The sequence below is a fragment of the Gavialis gangeticus genome, unplaced genomic scaffold (genome assembly GCF_001723915.1).
Source record: "Gavialis gangeticus isolate Ggan-Ray unplaced genomic scaffold, GavGan_comp1, whole genome shotgun sequence".
Lineage (NCBI taxonomy): Eukaryota > Metazoa > Chordata > Crocodylia > Gavialidae > Gavialis > Gavialis gangeticus.
In genome coordinates, this window is record NW_017729029.1 from 38,836,416 (window position 1) to 38,850,959 (window position 14,544).

Consider the following 14,544-nt stretch of genomic DNA (forward strand, 5'->3'; position numbering starts at 1 on the left):
CTTGTGTAGCACTTTACACTGGCTTCAATAGGAACAATGCAAAACTGTCACAATCTGGCATCTTTTCCTGTGCCTGAGACACAGGGGAAATTAAACATGATCCCAAAGCCCCTCTAAGAAATTTGTTTTCTGAGTGGAAGCACTACTGGAGCAGAACATTGAAGCAGCATGGACAGAGGATGGGCTGCCTGTACAGAGTACTGACACTGGAATGACAAATAAGGGATACAATCTTTATATAAAACTTGAATCTCACTTCACAGTGGGAGGGGAAAGGAAGCAGTTAATCTTTTATTAGCTGAAGAAAAAAAATCTCAAAAGCTTGATTACAAAGATTGATCAAAGAACACTGTAGTAAATGCAAGCTCTTCCGTACATGGCACTAAGATAAATGCATAGATTTGTATAGAAGGTTAGTATGTGACTCTAAGCAATCCTGCTTCTCCAAAAGGTCTCACACCAGCAAGCTGTTTCGGAGAAAATCAATCCTCCAGCATCTGGGAAAAGATGGAGAACAAAACTTAAAGCAAAAGTTCTCTCCTTCCACATTTACTGCTGAGGATGGATTCTGAAAAGTTGAAAAATACATACAAGAAAAATAATGTTTCAGACATTAATACATTCCTAGTTTAGCCTGGACAGCTTTCCCCAACTTTCTGCAACCAGACAAAGCAAAACAGCACCATGTTATTTTTACAGGCAATGAATGGATAGCAACTTCCAGCTACTCTGGAAGGAGGGTTCAGTTTCTATTAGATCACTCCTTAGCAGACCCATAACCCATTCTTTTTCACTGGCAGTTAGGTATGAATTCCACTAGTCCTGCAGCAATGCCATTCCCTATTATAAAGGCACACACTGCACTAGTCTTTTGTCAATATACAAATTCTCACTATGGAAGCTCCAGTTATGTAAAGCACCAAATCTCTGGCAAGTAGCATGTCCTGTGGGGTTTTCATCTCTGCATTTTCCTTTGTTACAGTGGGCAGAGCTTCACTGGCTGCATAGCCCACAGTGCTGCCTTCTGAGATTAGGATACTTAGACTCGGGTGTCACATATGTAAAGTCCCAATTAAACATGCCTACAGAATACTCCATACAGAGCAAAGGGATTCTGGAATCACCTTTACTTCCTCCCCACAAGTCTTTCATTTAAGTTTCAGGCTCAGTTTTTAGAAGGCAGAGGTCCCTTTCCACTCTATAAATATTTTAAGATGTTGAATATAATTGTTTTTTTCCACCCATTTCAATTAAAATACTACAGGCTGTTTTTGGACACCCCCATGCAGCAGTCTAAGCCCAAGATGTCATTGTACTAAACACTGAAAGCCAGAAGGCAAAGCTGACTTTTGCTGGTGTTCCTGACTGACCTGTGGGAGGCACAGAACATGACATTTTTAGTTTGCTGTTTAAATCTAACTTTTAAAACTAAATGCTTTTAATAAGCTTTAGAATTAAGAGCTTTGCTGGCTGGCAGTTGAATAATAAGAGTTATCTGTAATCAAGTTCTCTTTAAATAAAGTAATGGATAGAAGCGGTATTCTTTGTACAGTGCTTGACTTGTTTTCCATGCTGCAAGACAGAAGCAGCAGCCTCCTGTGACAGAGGCTGACAGGGTTTTGGGAGATGCACATGACTGAAAAGGAACCTCCTGGCACCAGTTTGTAATACCCGAATTCAGGGTCACTGAAACACACTTATAACCAGTTGATGGCTTCATGCAATGCTCTGCAGTTACTTGAAGCCCTTCAGGGCCAAGCCCAATGACTGAAGGAGTCTCTCAGTGCCTATGGGAGCAATTCATGTAGTTTGGCCCACACAAAAGGTGGTTGGTTTGGTACATAAGCATCCTTGGGCTGCTTTCACAACCCAAACACAACAGCATCTTCCTAGAGCATGAGAACCAGGATGTGGGAGCAACCAAACTTAGCTTCTATGTCTAAGCAGAGTGAAGCAGAAAAACAGTCACACTGCCTAAAGAATGAAAAGGGAATGAGAATTTAAAAACCCTTCTTGGTTCTGAGTCAGGTGTTCTTAAGAGGAAACAGCTTGTTAATAAATATTTTAAGAGACAACTGTAAAGATAAACAAAACCAGTCACCCCTGTTTGTTCATTTCTTCTGGGGGCTTGACAACCACCTCTCATTAAGTACCTACAGGTATAAAAACATGGGTTACATATCCAAGCCTTCTCCAGTAGCAAATGGAGAGTTCTCCTACATAAAGCTTGTAGGCTTCAAAATAGTGGGACAGACAGACACAAGTAGAGTCTTCAGGAAAACCCTACAGCAGCTGTACCTGCACTGTAGATACAGGGAAGCTCCAAGCGGCTGGTGGAGTAGGATGCAGGAATGCTGGGCACAAACCTTTTACCACTCCACAAAGCATGGGAAATACTGCTCTCACTTTACACACCCGGGGGGACCGTGCTTTGCTTCCCTCCCCTCATGGATCACTTCTCCCTCTCCTTCTTACTCTTCCACTAAAACTTGTTTGGAGATGTCCCAGCTGCACTGACTGATCCAGCTGGGCCTTCAATCAGCATGCCTTACTCTCAAATAGTGGAGAAATATGATGCTGTCTCTACAACCCTATTATTTCTATGTTTACATGGTGTGGGTGTCTGTAACGAGTGGAAGAGTAGTTACTGAAGTGTATCACCAAGCCCAAGCTGGAGTGGTTTGATTTCTACACTGTTTCAAGTACGATCACTGAAATCCTCTCTGTAGAGGGGACTCTCATGTAGCTCAGAGAAAGACATGGCAAAAAAAAAAAAAAATCAACTCTGCCATGTACAATAAAAACCTAAGCTAGTGGCTGAAAAAAGCAACAATTGATGAACAGAGGAAATATGAGGCTTTCATACCCTCATTTATAATCCAAAAGGCACTTGAGTGGGAGAATTTCTGACAGTATCCTGATCAGCTCTGCCTCAGTGTCTTTCTTGCAACTCTGAACCAGACTGTGCTGAAAGGTCCTCGGGTGGCAAAGGGGGCGGGGGGAGGAGGGAGCAAGAGCAGTGTGATTTTTCAATGGGAAAATGCAATCAGGCAATGCTTTGGTGCCCTCTGACCTCGGAGTGCTCCCTCAGGCACCAGGGACTGTCTAGAATGGATGGAAGGGTTGAGGTATCCAGACCATTTTCATCCTGGTGATATACAATCCTGGGGCACTGCAGCTTGTCGAATGCTGACTGCCTCTCAGCTGCAGACAGTCCATGCTAAGCTTTCATTCCCAAGAACCGTGCAGTATTCAGCACATCATCTCTCGACAAGTAGCACCCACAGAGCTGGCGGTATCCTGTGAATGATTCCCGCCCATGAAGTACTCGCCAGTTATCCACAAACAGTGCCTGGATGGGAGCAGAAAAGCAGTCAGACCAGGAAGTGAACAAGAAGCCATGTGAGATCTCACACTAGGGCACTGTCTCCCCCCACCCCCACCCCCACCCCCACCCCCAAAAGGCTATGACAAGTAGCACAATGGCAGCTCCTGGCAGAAACAACCCCAAAGTTGCACATAATGCCAGAAAATGTCCACCTTGTGCCATTTACTTCTCCTTCCACAGCAGCTGGCTGGCAGACTTCACCTGCAACCCTAACCCCTGGGGTTGACTGGGCTTTGCTATTCTCTTGCAGTAATGGGCCAGTGTCACACACACCCTGTTTCTGACCTCAGAGGCCATCATCACTCACTTTTCAGACTGCCCTGCCCTGCCCTCTTCTCTCCTCTCCAACACAGACTCCGGGAAGCTGTAACTGCTCTTTGCCCCTGCAATCTTGCCTGGTATTTTCCAATTCCAGGGGCCCTGAACCTAGGTTAATACCAAATCTAGCCCATTTATGTGTAAACCCTTTCACCTGGCCTAGGATGGGTGTAGCTCCAGGGGAAATATAGCTATGGTTCAGATCTGCATGATGCAGTTTTAATCTTAGACACAGGTTTAAAGCACTCCACCATAACACACAAACATCCCACCAGCATTTTAAGTCTAGAACATGCCACTTTCTTTCAGTGCTCGCAATTGATGCACTAGGCACTTCAATCATTTCGAGGGTAAGTTGGGGAATATTTGATTTTTATAAATCTCTTCTCTTGCAGAGTAAGAACACAGCCATATAAACCATGCTTAATCAGGCTAGCTAGCCTGATCTGTTTCCTCAGATGCTCTCCATACATATTTCCATTAGATTTTCCATTTCTACCAGGTCTCAGCACAATACCTGACAGAGGAAGCTTATTTGCCTATTTCACAGATAAGGACATCTATTCCCTCCCATGGGTGGCAGCCAACCTTCCAAATTGTCTCTCTGGTGAAACTCCACTATTTCTCTCTTGTCTTGGAGCCATTTATTCTCCACCTGCCCCCTCTTTCAGAGATAAGAACACATATAGAGATTCATGTGATATGATGCATTACCCCTTACTGCAGTTACTACAAAGAGGGAGAACATCCAGCAAATGTGCCCAAGGTATTACACCAAGTCAGTGACAAGAGTCAGCAGCCCTGAGTGCCATACCACTCTAACTAAAACCAGGTGCCCTGCCTTCCTCAATGTACGCAGTCATAGTCTCATGAACACAGACTGAACTTGTGACTCTACCTTGCCTGGCTTCAGTTTGACCCAGAGTTCATTTTCTGGTCTCCTTAATTCTGTGGTGAGTGTTCGGTGTGCAGCGTACCAGCGATGCACTACATCGTAAGGCACTGTGTTGATGACTGCTCGGTCATAGTTATTGTACCTAAGAGAGAAGAGAAAAAGAACAGTCACCAGGGGTCTGTGAGTAGAGAAGAATCAACTATGCCCACAGGGAACATGTTTAACCATAATGGACCTCTTTAGGAAGGCCCCAAAAAACCCAAAAGAGGTTGCTGTGTGCAGTGGGGCAAGGACTGAGCAGTAAAAAGCTTAAACTCAATCCCAAAACTCTTATTCCCCTTTTAAATCATTTTTCTCTTTTAAAATTTTGTGGCCTTAAATGATGCCCGATTCTTTCCCTTCTCTACCAAAAACTCATTACAATTACAGCTGCCAATTTAGGCTGTTCAGGGTGAAAAAGTTCTTGATGTTTATGATTTCAGTGCTGCAGAACAAGCAAGGACAAGGGGAGCACCGGTGTTTAAAATTACCATGTCATTCACTTGCCAGACAGTAGCCCCTATGCAGAGGGACAGAAACCTGGAATAATGATATACTATTTGCCAGCCCCCACAAAAAGGAGGGGAACACACAGAGGTAATGCATGATTACTGATGTACATATGTCAAAGGAGAAACATGTATAAATTGTTAGCTCGAAAAATATCAACTTTGACTCATCAAGAAGAATCTTAAACAACTCATACCAGAGACAGATTGTGCTGGAAGTGCATGTGAGATCTACCACCATACACTCTGATCAGTAAGTAACTCTACACTATTTAGCTCTACCAGTACTTGAAATAAGTAATCAGTTAAATCCTGCCTCAACATTATGCATGTTTAATGAAACAGCAAAGGCCAGGGGAACAGGACTGAGTTTTTATAGTCTGTGTTAGGCAAGGTTAAAGGAAATCTATGACAAGTAAAATTAACCAATAGTCAAAGTAAGGGATATTGGCTATATAGCCTCCATTTTAAATCAGAACTGAAACTTAAGAGCCTGGCTGAAGTTGAATTTCAAAAATATCTGATTAAATTTTTACCTCAGTTCATTCAATAATAGGCTGATATCCAGGAAGGTCTTTATATACGACACTGCTGCCTCTGAAGTCAATGGCATGATTCTCATTGACTTTTAAATGGTGTGAGATCAAACCCAAGAGGAGGATCTGAGTCATATACTGTTGAAAACTGAGGGTGATCTGGTGGCTCTTGTGGAGTTGGTAAGTATTTACAGTCAGATGTTAAAGCTACTGATGTTTATAGTATTCAAGTGTTCTGACTCCGAGTCCAGGGGCAGGTTGGCTGTTTGCACAGAGGAAGATACCCTGAGAATTCTCTGGATTCATTCCCCACTTGGAGACTCCCACATTTTCAGTCTAAAAATTTGGCAGACATAGAATTCTCATGTGAGCTTGCATTCAAGGTCTGAAATGTACTTCAGGAGAAACACTTTAGAAGTGGTGAAGTGGGTAAGAATGATGTAAGGGAGATACTAAGATTCCAAGAGTGGCTTTTACAATTTTGGAGCAAGTGTACTCAGTTTTCACATGAGGGCTTTAGCTGGAGTCAGTGCTTAGTCTTTCCCTTTCAGCTGAGCATACTGTAAAGCAGGCTGAATTATAGGTGGCAGAGCATACAGCTGAACAGGGAGCTGACATCAAAGCTCAGCTTACAGGCTTCCCTTCCAAAGATAGGGGGTCTGGAGTACGAGTCAGAAAGCCTGATAGGAGCAACAATTCATAAATCATTGGTAGGGAGGGCCCAGACAAAATGCATGCCCCCCCCTTCACCTCCCCTTTTTAAAATGTTTTGTAGAGAGTGCTAGTTCTTTCAGTGCTGGCCAGATAAAACAAACGTGCTAAAAACTAGGGATGCACCAATAGAGATTTCTGGGGCTGATATGGGTAGCTGATTTTTAAGGAGGCGTATTGGCCAATACCGATCCTATTTCTGATACAACTGTATACAGCTGGTAAGTCTGTTGTGGTGGAAGGGGAGAGGAAATGGAAGGGGCGTGGGGGGGAAGCTCAAGGACCCTGTGGTGAGGGAGGCACTGCCCAGCTGGGGCGGGGCAGGACATGAGACAGAACTGCAGCTTGTCTGGGAGGTGCCAGAGGGAATGGCTCCTATTGCTGCATGCACCCTGGGAGGGCATGGGGGGGGGAAGGGTGTGTGCCCCGCAAATCTGTGTGGGTCACGGGCGGGGGGACTGCAGCTGTGGGCTGGGGTGGCGCCAGGCAGGCAGCAACGGCACTGGGAGGGAGCTATGGGGGAAGGGGGCAGAGGCCCTGCACCCACCCCAAAAATCGCCGTAGCCACCCCATAGCCCCCCCTCCCAGTGCTGCCGCCACCCACCCTGTGCAGATCTGGGGACCACCCATTCCCTCCTGGACAAGTGGTGGGAGCAGTGGCGGGAGCTGCTAGATAAACGGACAAGCCACCAGAGGAGTGCTGCGCAGCAGCGGAAGCTGCCCCCTTCCCCCATCCCTGTGCCCCCTGGACGAGCCATGGCTCTGTCCCACACCCCCCTCTTCCAGCTGGGCAGCGCCTGTCCCAACCCCTACTCTACTCCCTCCTCACTGCAGGCGGCCTTGTTCTGCCTCCGCGTGCCCCTCCCCTTCCACCACACCAGACTTATCAGCTGCAAGCAGTTCTCCATGCTACCGGCTGTCTCCTCACTGCCTACATGCTATGCTGCAGCTGCGCACATGGACAGGTCATTTATTGGCCAAATTATCAGCCACATCAGGTCGATTTCCGATACAGACAATTTTCTTTATAGGTGCTGATCCGATATCAGACCAACGTATCAATGCACCTCTACTAAAAACCTGCATGGATGCCTCACTCCCCACAAAACAGGGAAGTCTGTGGTCAAGATGCAAGCCCTTATGTCTCACCTGATCAAATACAGCTCGTTGTTCCAAGGATAGATGTTTAAAACAGGCCCAACACCGATCATGTGATTGTGACAGCCTCCTACATTTTCCACGTACTCATGCTTCAATGGCACCTTGCTGAGCAGCTCAAAAGATTCAGGAGCTTGTTGGAGCACCTTCTCTGCTGCATAGAACCCATCCACAAGCAGTGTCCGGCCACCAGTCCCTTCATGCTTGAGGCAGTGGAACACCTGGATGCTGCATGAGGTAAGAGAGAGACAAGACCACAAAGGAAAAGCCAGTCAGTTTGTCATGTGGGATACACTGGATCCACACAGTAGTAATGACTCTCAAACACAGGAAGATGAATCTGGAGAGGATGAAGTATGTGAGGGGGCCAACCTCTTTGGTTTCATATTCTGCTTAATTAGGCTATATCTATTCACTGGTGGAGGTAGTATTAGTGAATGACAGCAGACGTTATTTCACCAGGCCTAGCAGTGTACATTTCGCTTAATGGGGACAGAGCCAACCAATGCAAAAAGCAAAGTGGCATTTAATGCTAAGGCAGTAACAGTGAAATGCTAGACACAGTCTTGATACCAGAGTTGCTCAATAAGAAGCATTTCGTGGAGTGTTTTCTTCCATCCTGCATATCTCACAATTAAAAAATTAAAATAGCTTCTCCTGAAAATAGAATGTTCAGGGCCTTGGATGAATTAAAAAGAATTTCTCATATTACAGTTTTTATGGAAGTTTTCACTGGATCAAATTGCTCTGGAATATAAATTATTCACAATCTCAAAATATTTACCTTGAACTAGAAAGTTCAACAAGCACAAAGCTAACTTCTAGAAGATGGCTTCAAACAGTTTTGGTAAAAAAACAAATAAAAAAGTAAACTTCAAAAGGAAAGAAAAATTCAAAATGAAAAATTAAAGCTTCATGTAACAGAAAACACAAACCTCTTTCTCTTGGCTACCTACTGTACCTATATCACCACCGTATCTAAGCTCCTTACTGTTTTTAACTCATGCCCTCACAACACCTCTGAGGCAGGCCACTGCTATTATCTCTGTTTTGCGTATGGAGAATTGGGGCATGGACATAAGTCATTAAAGAAGCCTGCTGAAAAGCAATATATTGGACCTTGGTTTTCTGAGTCCTGGCTAATGTCCTTACTCCAGGGACATCCCTTCACAAAATATTAGGAGTGGAACTGCTTTGCCAAGGTCACACAAACAATCTAAACTTTGCCACTCTAGCAGTTTATCTTGCACCTTTCTTTCCCTTTCCACCAACTTTGCAAGATGTAGCCCTCTCAGAGCACCTTCCAGATGCACAGAGCCACTACTGACCTTTTCATGGGGTAACTATTTCACCCATGAAATAACCTGCATCACTTTCTGCACTTAGTTTTCCCTGAGGGTGTCCTTTCGAATCACAGACCAGTTCTGACTCGCTGCATGAACGGATGGCTAGGGTCTATTCACCAGCAGTTTAAGCTGGGCATTGACTGCATCCTTATCCCCACAACAGGCTGCAAAAGACTTGAAAACTAGGCCTAGCCATTCAAAGGCAAGCCTTCTGATACTTGGGTAGAGGGCTACTGACGGACCATAGGGACTACAAGAAGAAAGAACGCTGACACTGACTTTCAAAAGTGCAGTGCCTTGCACACTCTAGTGCTCACATATAAACCTGCCTGCTTAGTTTATGCTACCATGGCTTAAAATAATGTTGCAGTCTATGCAGAGAGACATGCTTAAACCACATAAAAGACTTTCTTTCAAGGCTTAAGGGAAAAGTATAAAATAGCTAATGGGCTATTGAGTACATAGTAATAAAAGTGACTGTTAATGACTTTTTTTTGTATTTGTCTTGGGGAAACTGAGGGAAATGTACAAAGCTCTGGCGGAGATGTACAAGAGAGAGCCTGAAAATAACACTGAGATGTTCACAGAATGTAATAAAGCAGCCTTATTCCTGTGTCAAAGTATGCCAGCACAGCCCGTTGTATGCAAACACTTCCATCCCACAACTGTAGCATACTAATAAATTGTTAATTTTAAAATTGTGGTTGCTATGCAAGTAACTCTGCCACCTCAAATTTTTATATTAAAATGGCTGTGGAGGTACTTGGGATGTGAACTAGGAATCCTGACTTCTTTTCCAGTTATCAGTTTTTGTACTGGTCTTAAGTGGTGGTCTGCAATTCAGATTTCTTTCTCTTCCTCTCCTTTCAGAAGCTGTTCCCTGCAGCCATTACCCTCTAAGATGGACAGTTGGTACTCAAGGTCACTGCTCTTTAACCGCTTCTCCTAGTCCTCCTCCAGAGATGGATGTTACCTCTGCAGTCCTTGCACTTCCCTTCAACAAAAACAAATTAAGTAATCAGACCTAGGCCTCCTCTGTAACTGTGTGTGTATAACCACTATTAGGCCTTCCACCTTTCTCTATCAAACAGGGCACACATGTATTACAAAGGCTAGCTGGATGACTGGCACTAATTCATACAATTGCATGGCTCACTTTCATCATAGAAGGATTTGAAGAGAGTACTTGGTCACCTGGGAAACGAGAAGGAATTTGCCAGCAGCCAAGTTTCAATAAGTGTATGTTCCTGAAACACCAAAAAGCTTCAGGTAGGAAAAAGGGGAATAAAGCATGCCAGAATCACATAGGATTTCAGTTCAGCATTGCCATATAATGGGAACATACATGTCTTTTTAATATGTTGTTAGAGTCAATCAACCCACTTAGAGAAACATTCTGCCACTCAAATGTTTTCACTAATGAATTGCTCTTGCCTTTTCTGTTGTACCTTTGGCAAGCAGCACAAGTACATACCCACAGGGTTCCTGGAAGTAGGTGGTGTCAGTGTGACGATCCAGAGCCAGTTTTGTGTATGCGGTGTCTCCCCGGGAGAAGTCAGAGGTGAAATGCCACATTCGACCATAGATGGTCTCTCTGCGGCAGAAAAGGGGGGACACAAACAGGTGTATATCACAATGCAACTGGGGCAGCAGAAATGACTGTCAACCTTGCTATTTTCTTAAGTATGTTTTCCCCTTCCTCTAAAATGTACTCCCATCCAGCCCTCAAAGAATGCAAATTACTAAGACAAAATAATATGGCACGATGCATGCTTTACAGTATACAGCGTTAAGCGAAGTTGTGTGCTGATGGAGTTTCTGCCACTTCAAGAGTTTAGTTTTTGTCCCTCATAGCTAAGCCCCAACTTCTGCTTTGTGAACTTCTGTGACCACTATCCTTCTAGCATAGTGGTGGGCAAAACGGCTGATCTGGCCAGCAGCCAGGCTCCATTTCCTAGCAGCCCCTGCCTGAATGGCTGGGACCCATCTCAATGCAGAGCCCAGCCACAGCTGCTGTGAAAATCTAAGGCTGGGGTTACCATGGAGACCAGCCCCAGCTGTGCTGGCAGGACAGGACAGATTAGGACAGGGAGCTGCTCCGGAGCTGCTGAGACCTTGCAATGGGGGAAGCTTGCTCCAGAGCCAGGGCAGAGCTGCAATCTGTAGCCTGCATGTTCTGAGCAGGGGCACACAGGCAGGGGATTGCGGCTCTGCCCTTGCTCCAAACCAAGCTGTCACCACTGCAAGGAGCCAGGGCAGAGCCGTGATCCCCTGCCTGTGTGCCCCTGCCCAGAGCATGCAGGCTATGGATCACGGCTCTGCCCTGGTTCCGGAGCAAGCTGCTCCCACTGCAAGATCCCAGCAGCTCTGGAGCAGGCCCCTGCCCTGTGCCCTGCCAGCGTGGCTGGAGCTGGTCTCCATGGCAACCCCAGCCTTGAGCTTTCACAGCCCAGCTGTGGCTGGGCTCTCCATGGAGACTGATCCCAGCCATGCGTGGGGTTGGCTGGGAAATGGAGTCCACTGTCAACTGGATCTGGCCCATGGGTTGGCCTTTGCCCATCCCTGTTCTAGCAGAAGAATGATCTCCCTTCACAACTAAATACCATTCCTGTAAAAAAGAAGAAGTCACATTTGCACGGATTGTGGGAGTTCTGGCTTACTCTGTAGTGGGGGGTGCAGTCCTTTTTCTCAGATCTCTAAGAGTATTTTAACTACCTTCTATCCTTGCAGTGCCACCATATTGACAGTGCCCTCATCCCCCTGTTTTACCTGTGGCAAGTTAAAGGATGTTTTTGATATTGCAGGCATTATCCCTGGTAATTGTGTGCAAGGGTTGTTCCTGAAGATTTTTAGGAATACATTAAACACTTGTATAGGACAGTTCGATAGGGATGATCTTGCCTTGAGCAAGGGACTGGACTAGAACAAGGGTTTTCAGCCTTTTAAAATAAGTGTACTCCCAGTGGCCGGACACGGAGCAGCAGCAGCAGCGCGGCGTGGTGGGTGGCAGCTGCCATGAGCGAGCCCCCGCAACCGTCCCCACATCTGGCTGGCTGGGCAGCACCTGTGTGGCTTGCAGAGGGGCAGTGCTGCCCTCACCCCTGCTCCCCCCGCTCCTGGGAGGCGGTGGTATGGGGTGGTGGCACCCCATCCCTGCCCACCTGTACACGTGTACCCCCTAGGACCTCCCCAGTTGACAACCCCTGGACTAGATGACCTCTTGAGGTTGCTTCCAGACTTTCTTTATAATTCTATTAAAATTCCTTCCTGAACCCAGACATGACAATTGTTTTAACCAAGACTGTGTGAACAAGACCGACTAGGGCTAGTCATCTGGGGCGGGAGTTCTCAGCACCAGTAAGCACCCCAGGCAACGTTCAATGCCTGAGAAAGGCTAATCACCCTCATCCAAAAACGAGTAATGAAAGTAAAAGGGGAAGGGGTGCAAGTTTTTCCTGACCCTGGCAGGAGATTAGCAAAAGTCTCAAACCATGGGATTAATATAGTAAAATACAATGCAATATATAATGTAAACAGTATATATCCTTCTCCTTCAGAGGCCTGCGGAAGTCAAAGCATTTCTACTCTGCTTAGTCTGAATAAAACCTGAAACCCACCCCCACACTGACCCAAGCTGTTTTTTTCTTTCACAGAAAAAAAAAATATCTTTCCCATTTTTTCCCTTGAAAGGCAACTACAGGCCTCTTTTGATCTTTCTGGCTCCCAGGACCAAGGCTGCCCTACTAACCCTTCATGTCAAAACAGGAAATGCCTCTCCTGGCATAGCTCAAGTCTTCCCAGCTTTCAAAATACCCTCCACTCCTTCAATGCTCAGCATAATCCCATGACCACCATTGTGACTAGATGCTGCCTAAGCAGATCATAAACTTTAGTAAGACAGCAGGTGGGTCCGTGGAGATGACAGGTTCCACAATTCACCATTCCATCTTGAGGCAAATGGACTAGCCAGGAAGACCACAGGTCAGCATGCCATGCTTCATTTTGAAGTGTGTCAGTGTGTCTAGATTATGTGTATAAAGTGTGTCAGTGTGTCTAGATTATATCCCTGGATTTACAGAATTCTAATATTATAAAAGCCTAAGTCTGTCTGCCTTTCTGTCTGTCTGTCTGTCCAAGATGCTTTATTCGCACTCTGATTGGCTGACGGAAACAGCCAGTCAGAGTGCTCCAAGTGTGGGGGAGCACTGCCATGGATTCCAAAGCTGTGCTGAGGACTGGACAGAGGGCACTGCTGGCCTCGGCTCCCCAACCCAACTCTCTGCGGTGGGGAGGGGGGAAGTGGGCACAGACCCCAAGCAGCAGGAGGTAAAGGGGAAGTGGGCCCACGGGGCTCCATCCCCACCTGCTCCCAGCCCCCGGTCATTCTTGAAGGGCAACTGGCTAGAATAGAAGAACAACCTTCACATTCTCAACTGAGATTACAACCCACTCCTTGTCAAGCTTGTGGTGTTTGAGTCTTAGGCAAAACATTTGGCTTTCCACAGGACATCTTTAATTACCTGATCAAGCTGACCCTCTCAGCTAAGATTTCTGTGTCCTCTTTGGTTGGGGGAACATTTTCTACAAAAGCAATCCCATACAGCAGGAAGTTCTGCAGGAACTCCTTCAGGCCCTCATTTGTTTCCAGGAAGCTCTTGCAGTCAGTGGATGGTACCTGAGCTTGCAGGTAGATCTCTGCATTCCAGAGAATTCGAGGATGCATGACTTGCTCCTTCTGCCCCTCGTAGCTGTTCTTCCCCAGCCATTCTAACCCATACCGGGTCACATGACCATCTGGCCCTGCGATAACATTGAAAAAGAGAGTTATTGTCACTGAAAACAGAACTTGTAGAGCTCTAGGATTACCAGCCAGTTCAAACACCAGATTGAGAGATGATGTCAGCTTCTTGCTGATGACCAAAATTGTTGTTGGGCAAGTTACATAAAAAACAATTATTAGAGGTTACATTGAAACAAGTTAACATTTAATATAATACTTTGTTATTTCATATTTCAGTTTTCTGAGGTGTACCTGGTGGGGCTGCTGCAGGACTTCTGGTTCACAGCTAAATTATTGCCAAGCCCAGGGGTTGTCTCTCAAAATCAGTAATTCATAAATTACTTTTAAGGGTGCTATGGACTGCCATGCAAAATTAGCACAGTTAGGTGTGGAAAACCTACACACAATTCACAAAATAAACCCAGAAGCATCAAAACAGGAGTCCATAGTGTAAAAAACATCTTGATGTGTTGTGGTCCTTCTGAGTTCTTTGCAACAAAAAATTATTCTATTATTTTCCCACAGTTAAAAAATGAGCAAAAGCTAAAAGATGACATTTTCTGAGAGGTGCCTTGAGTCTAACTCAATGAGGCACTCAGTAAAATATTTATGAAACCACAGCAGTGAAGATGGGGAAAAAAAACTTGCTGCATTATCAAGTACATTTTCTGCAATTTATAGAGTTTAGCAGCCTCATGGAATACATTATAAGTTGATAAGTTTGCCCAAAATATGATGTCCTAAAATATTTCTACTTGCCTTTTAAAGTTCTGAACAGAACATTTTAGCACTGCATTTCTATAACCACCACAATCCGCTGGCTAAGAAATTGGCTCCGTGGTCGGACCCAGAGGGTAGTAATTG

At 45.4% G+C, this 14,544-nt stretch overlaps 1 protein-coding gene across 2 annotated transcripts in view; it reads right to left on the minus strand.

Annotated features, from left to right (window-relative positions):
* Positions 1-221: 221 nt before the first annotated feature.
* Positions 222-14,544, minus strand: part of TMLHE (trimethyllysine hydroxylase, epsilon) — a 47,180-nt gene continuing 32,857 nt past the window's right edge. For both annotated transcript variants that reach the window (XM_019521430.1, XM_019521431.1), the window contains exons 5-9: positions 13,421-13,700; positions 10,375-10,494; positions 7,546-7,782; positions 4,605-4,743; positions 222-3,352 (exon numbers count right to left, since the gene is read on the minus strand). In XM_019521430.1, coding sequence (XP_019376975.1) covers positions 3,221-3,352; positions 4,605-4,743; positions 7,546-7,782; positions 10,375-10,494; positions 13,421-13,700 — 908 coding nt within the window. In that variant the 3' untranslated portion in view covers positions 222-3,220. The remainder of the gene's footprint in view (positions 3,353-4,604; positions 4,744-7,545; positions 7,783-10,374; positions 10,495-13,420; positions 13,701-14,544) is intronic.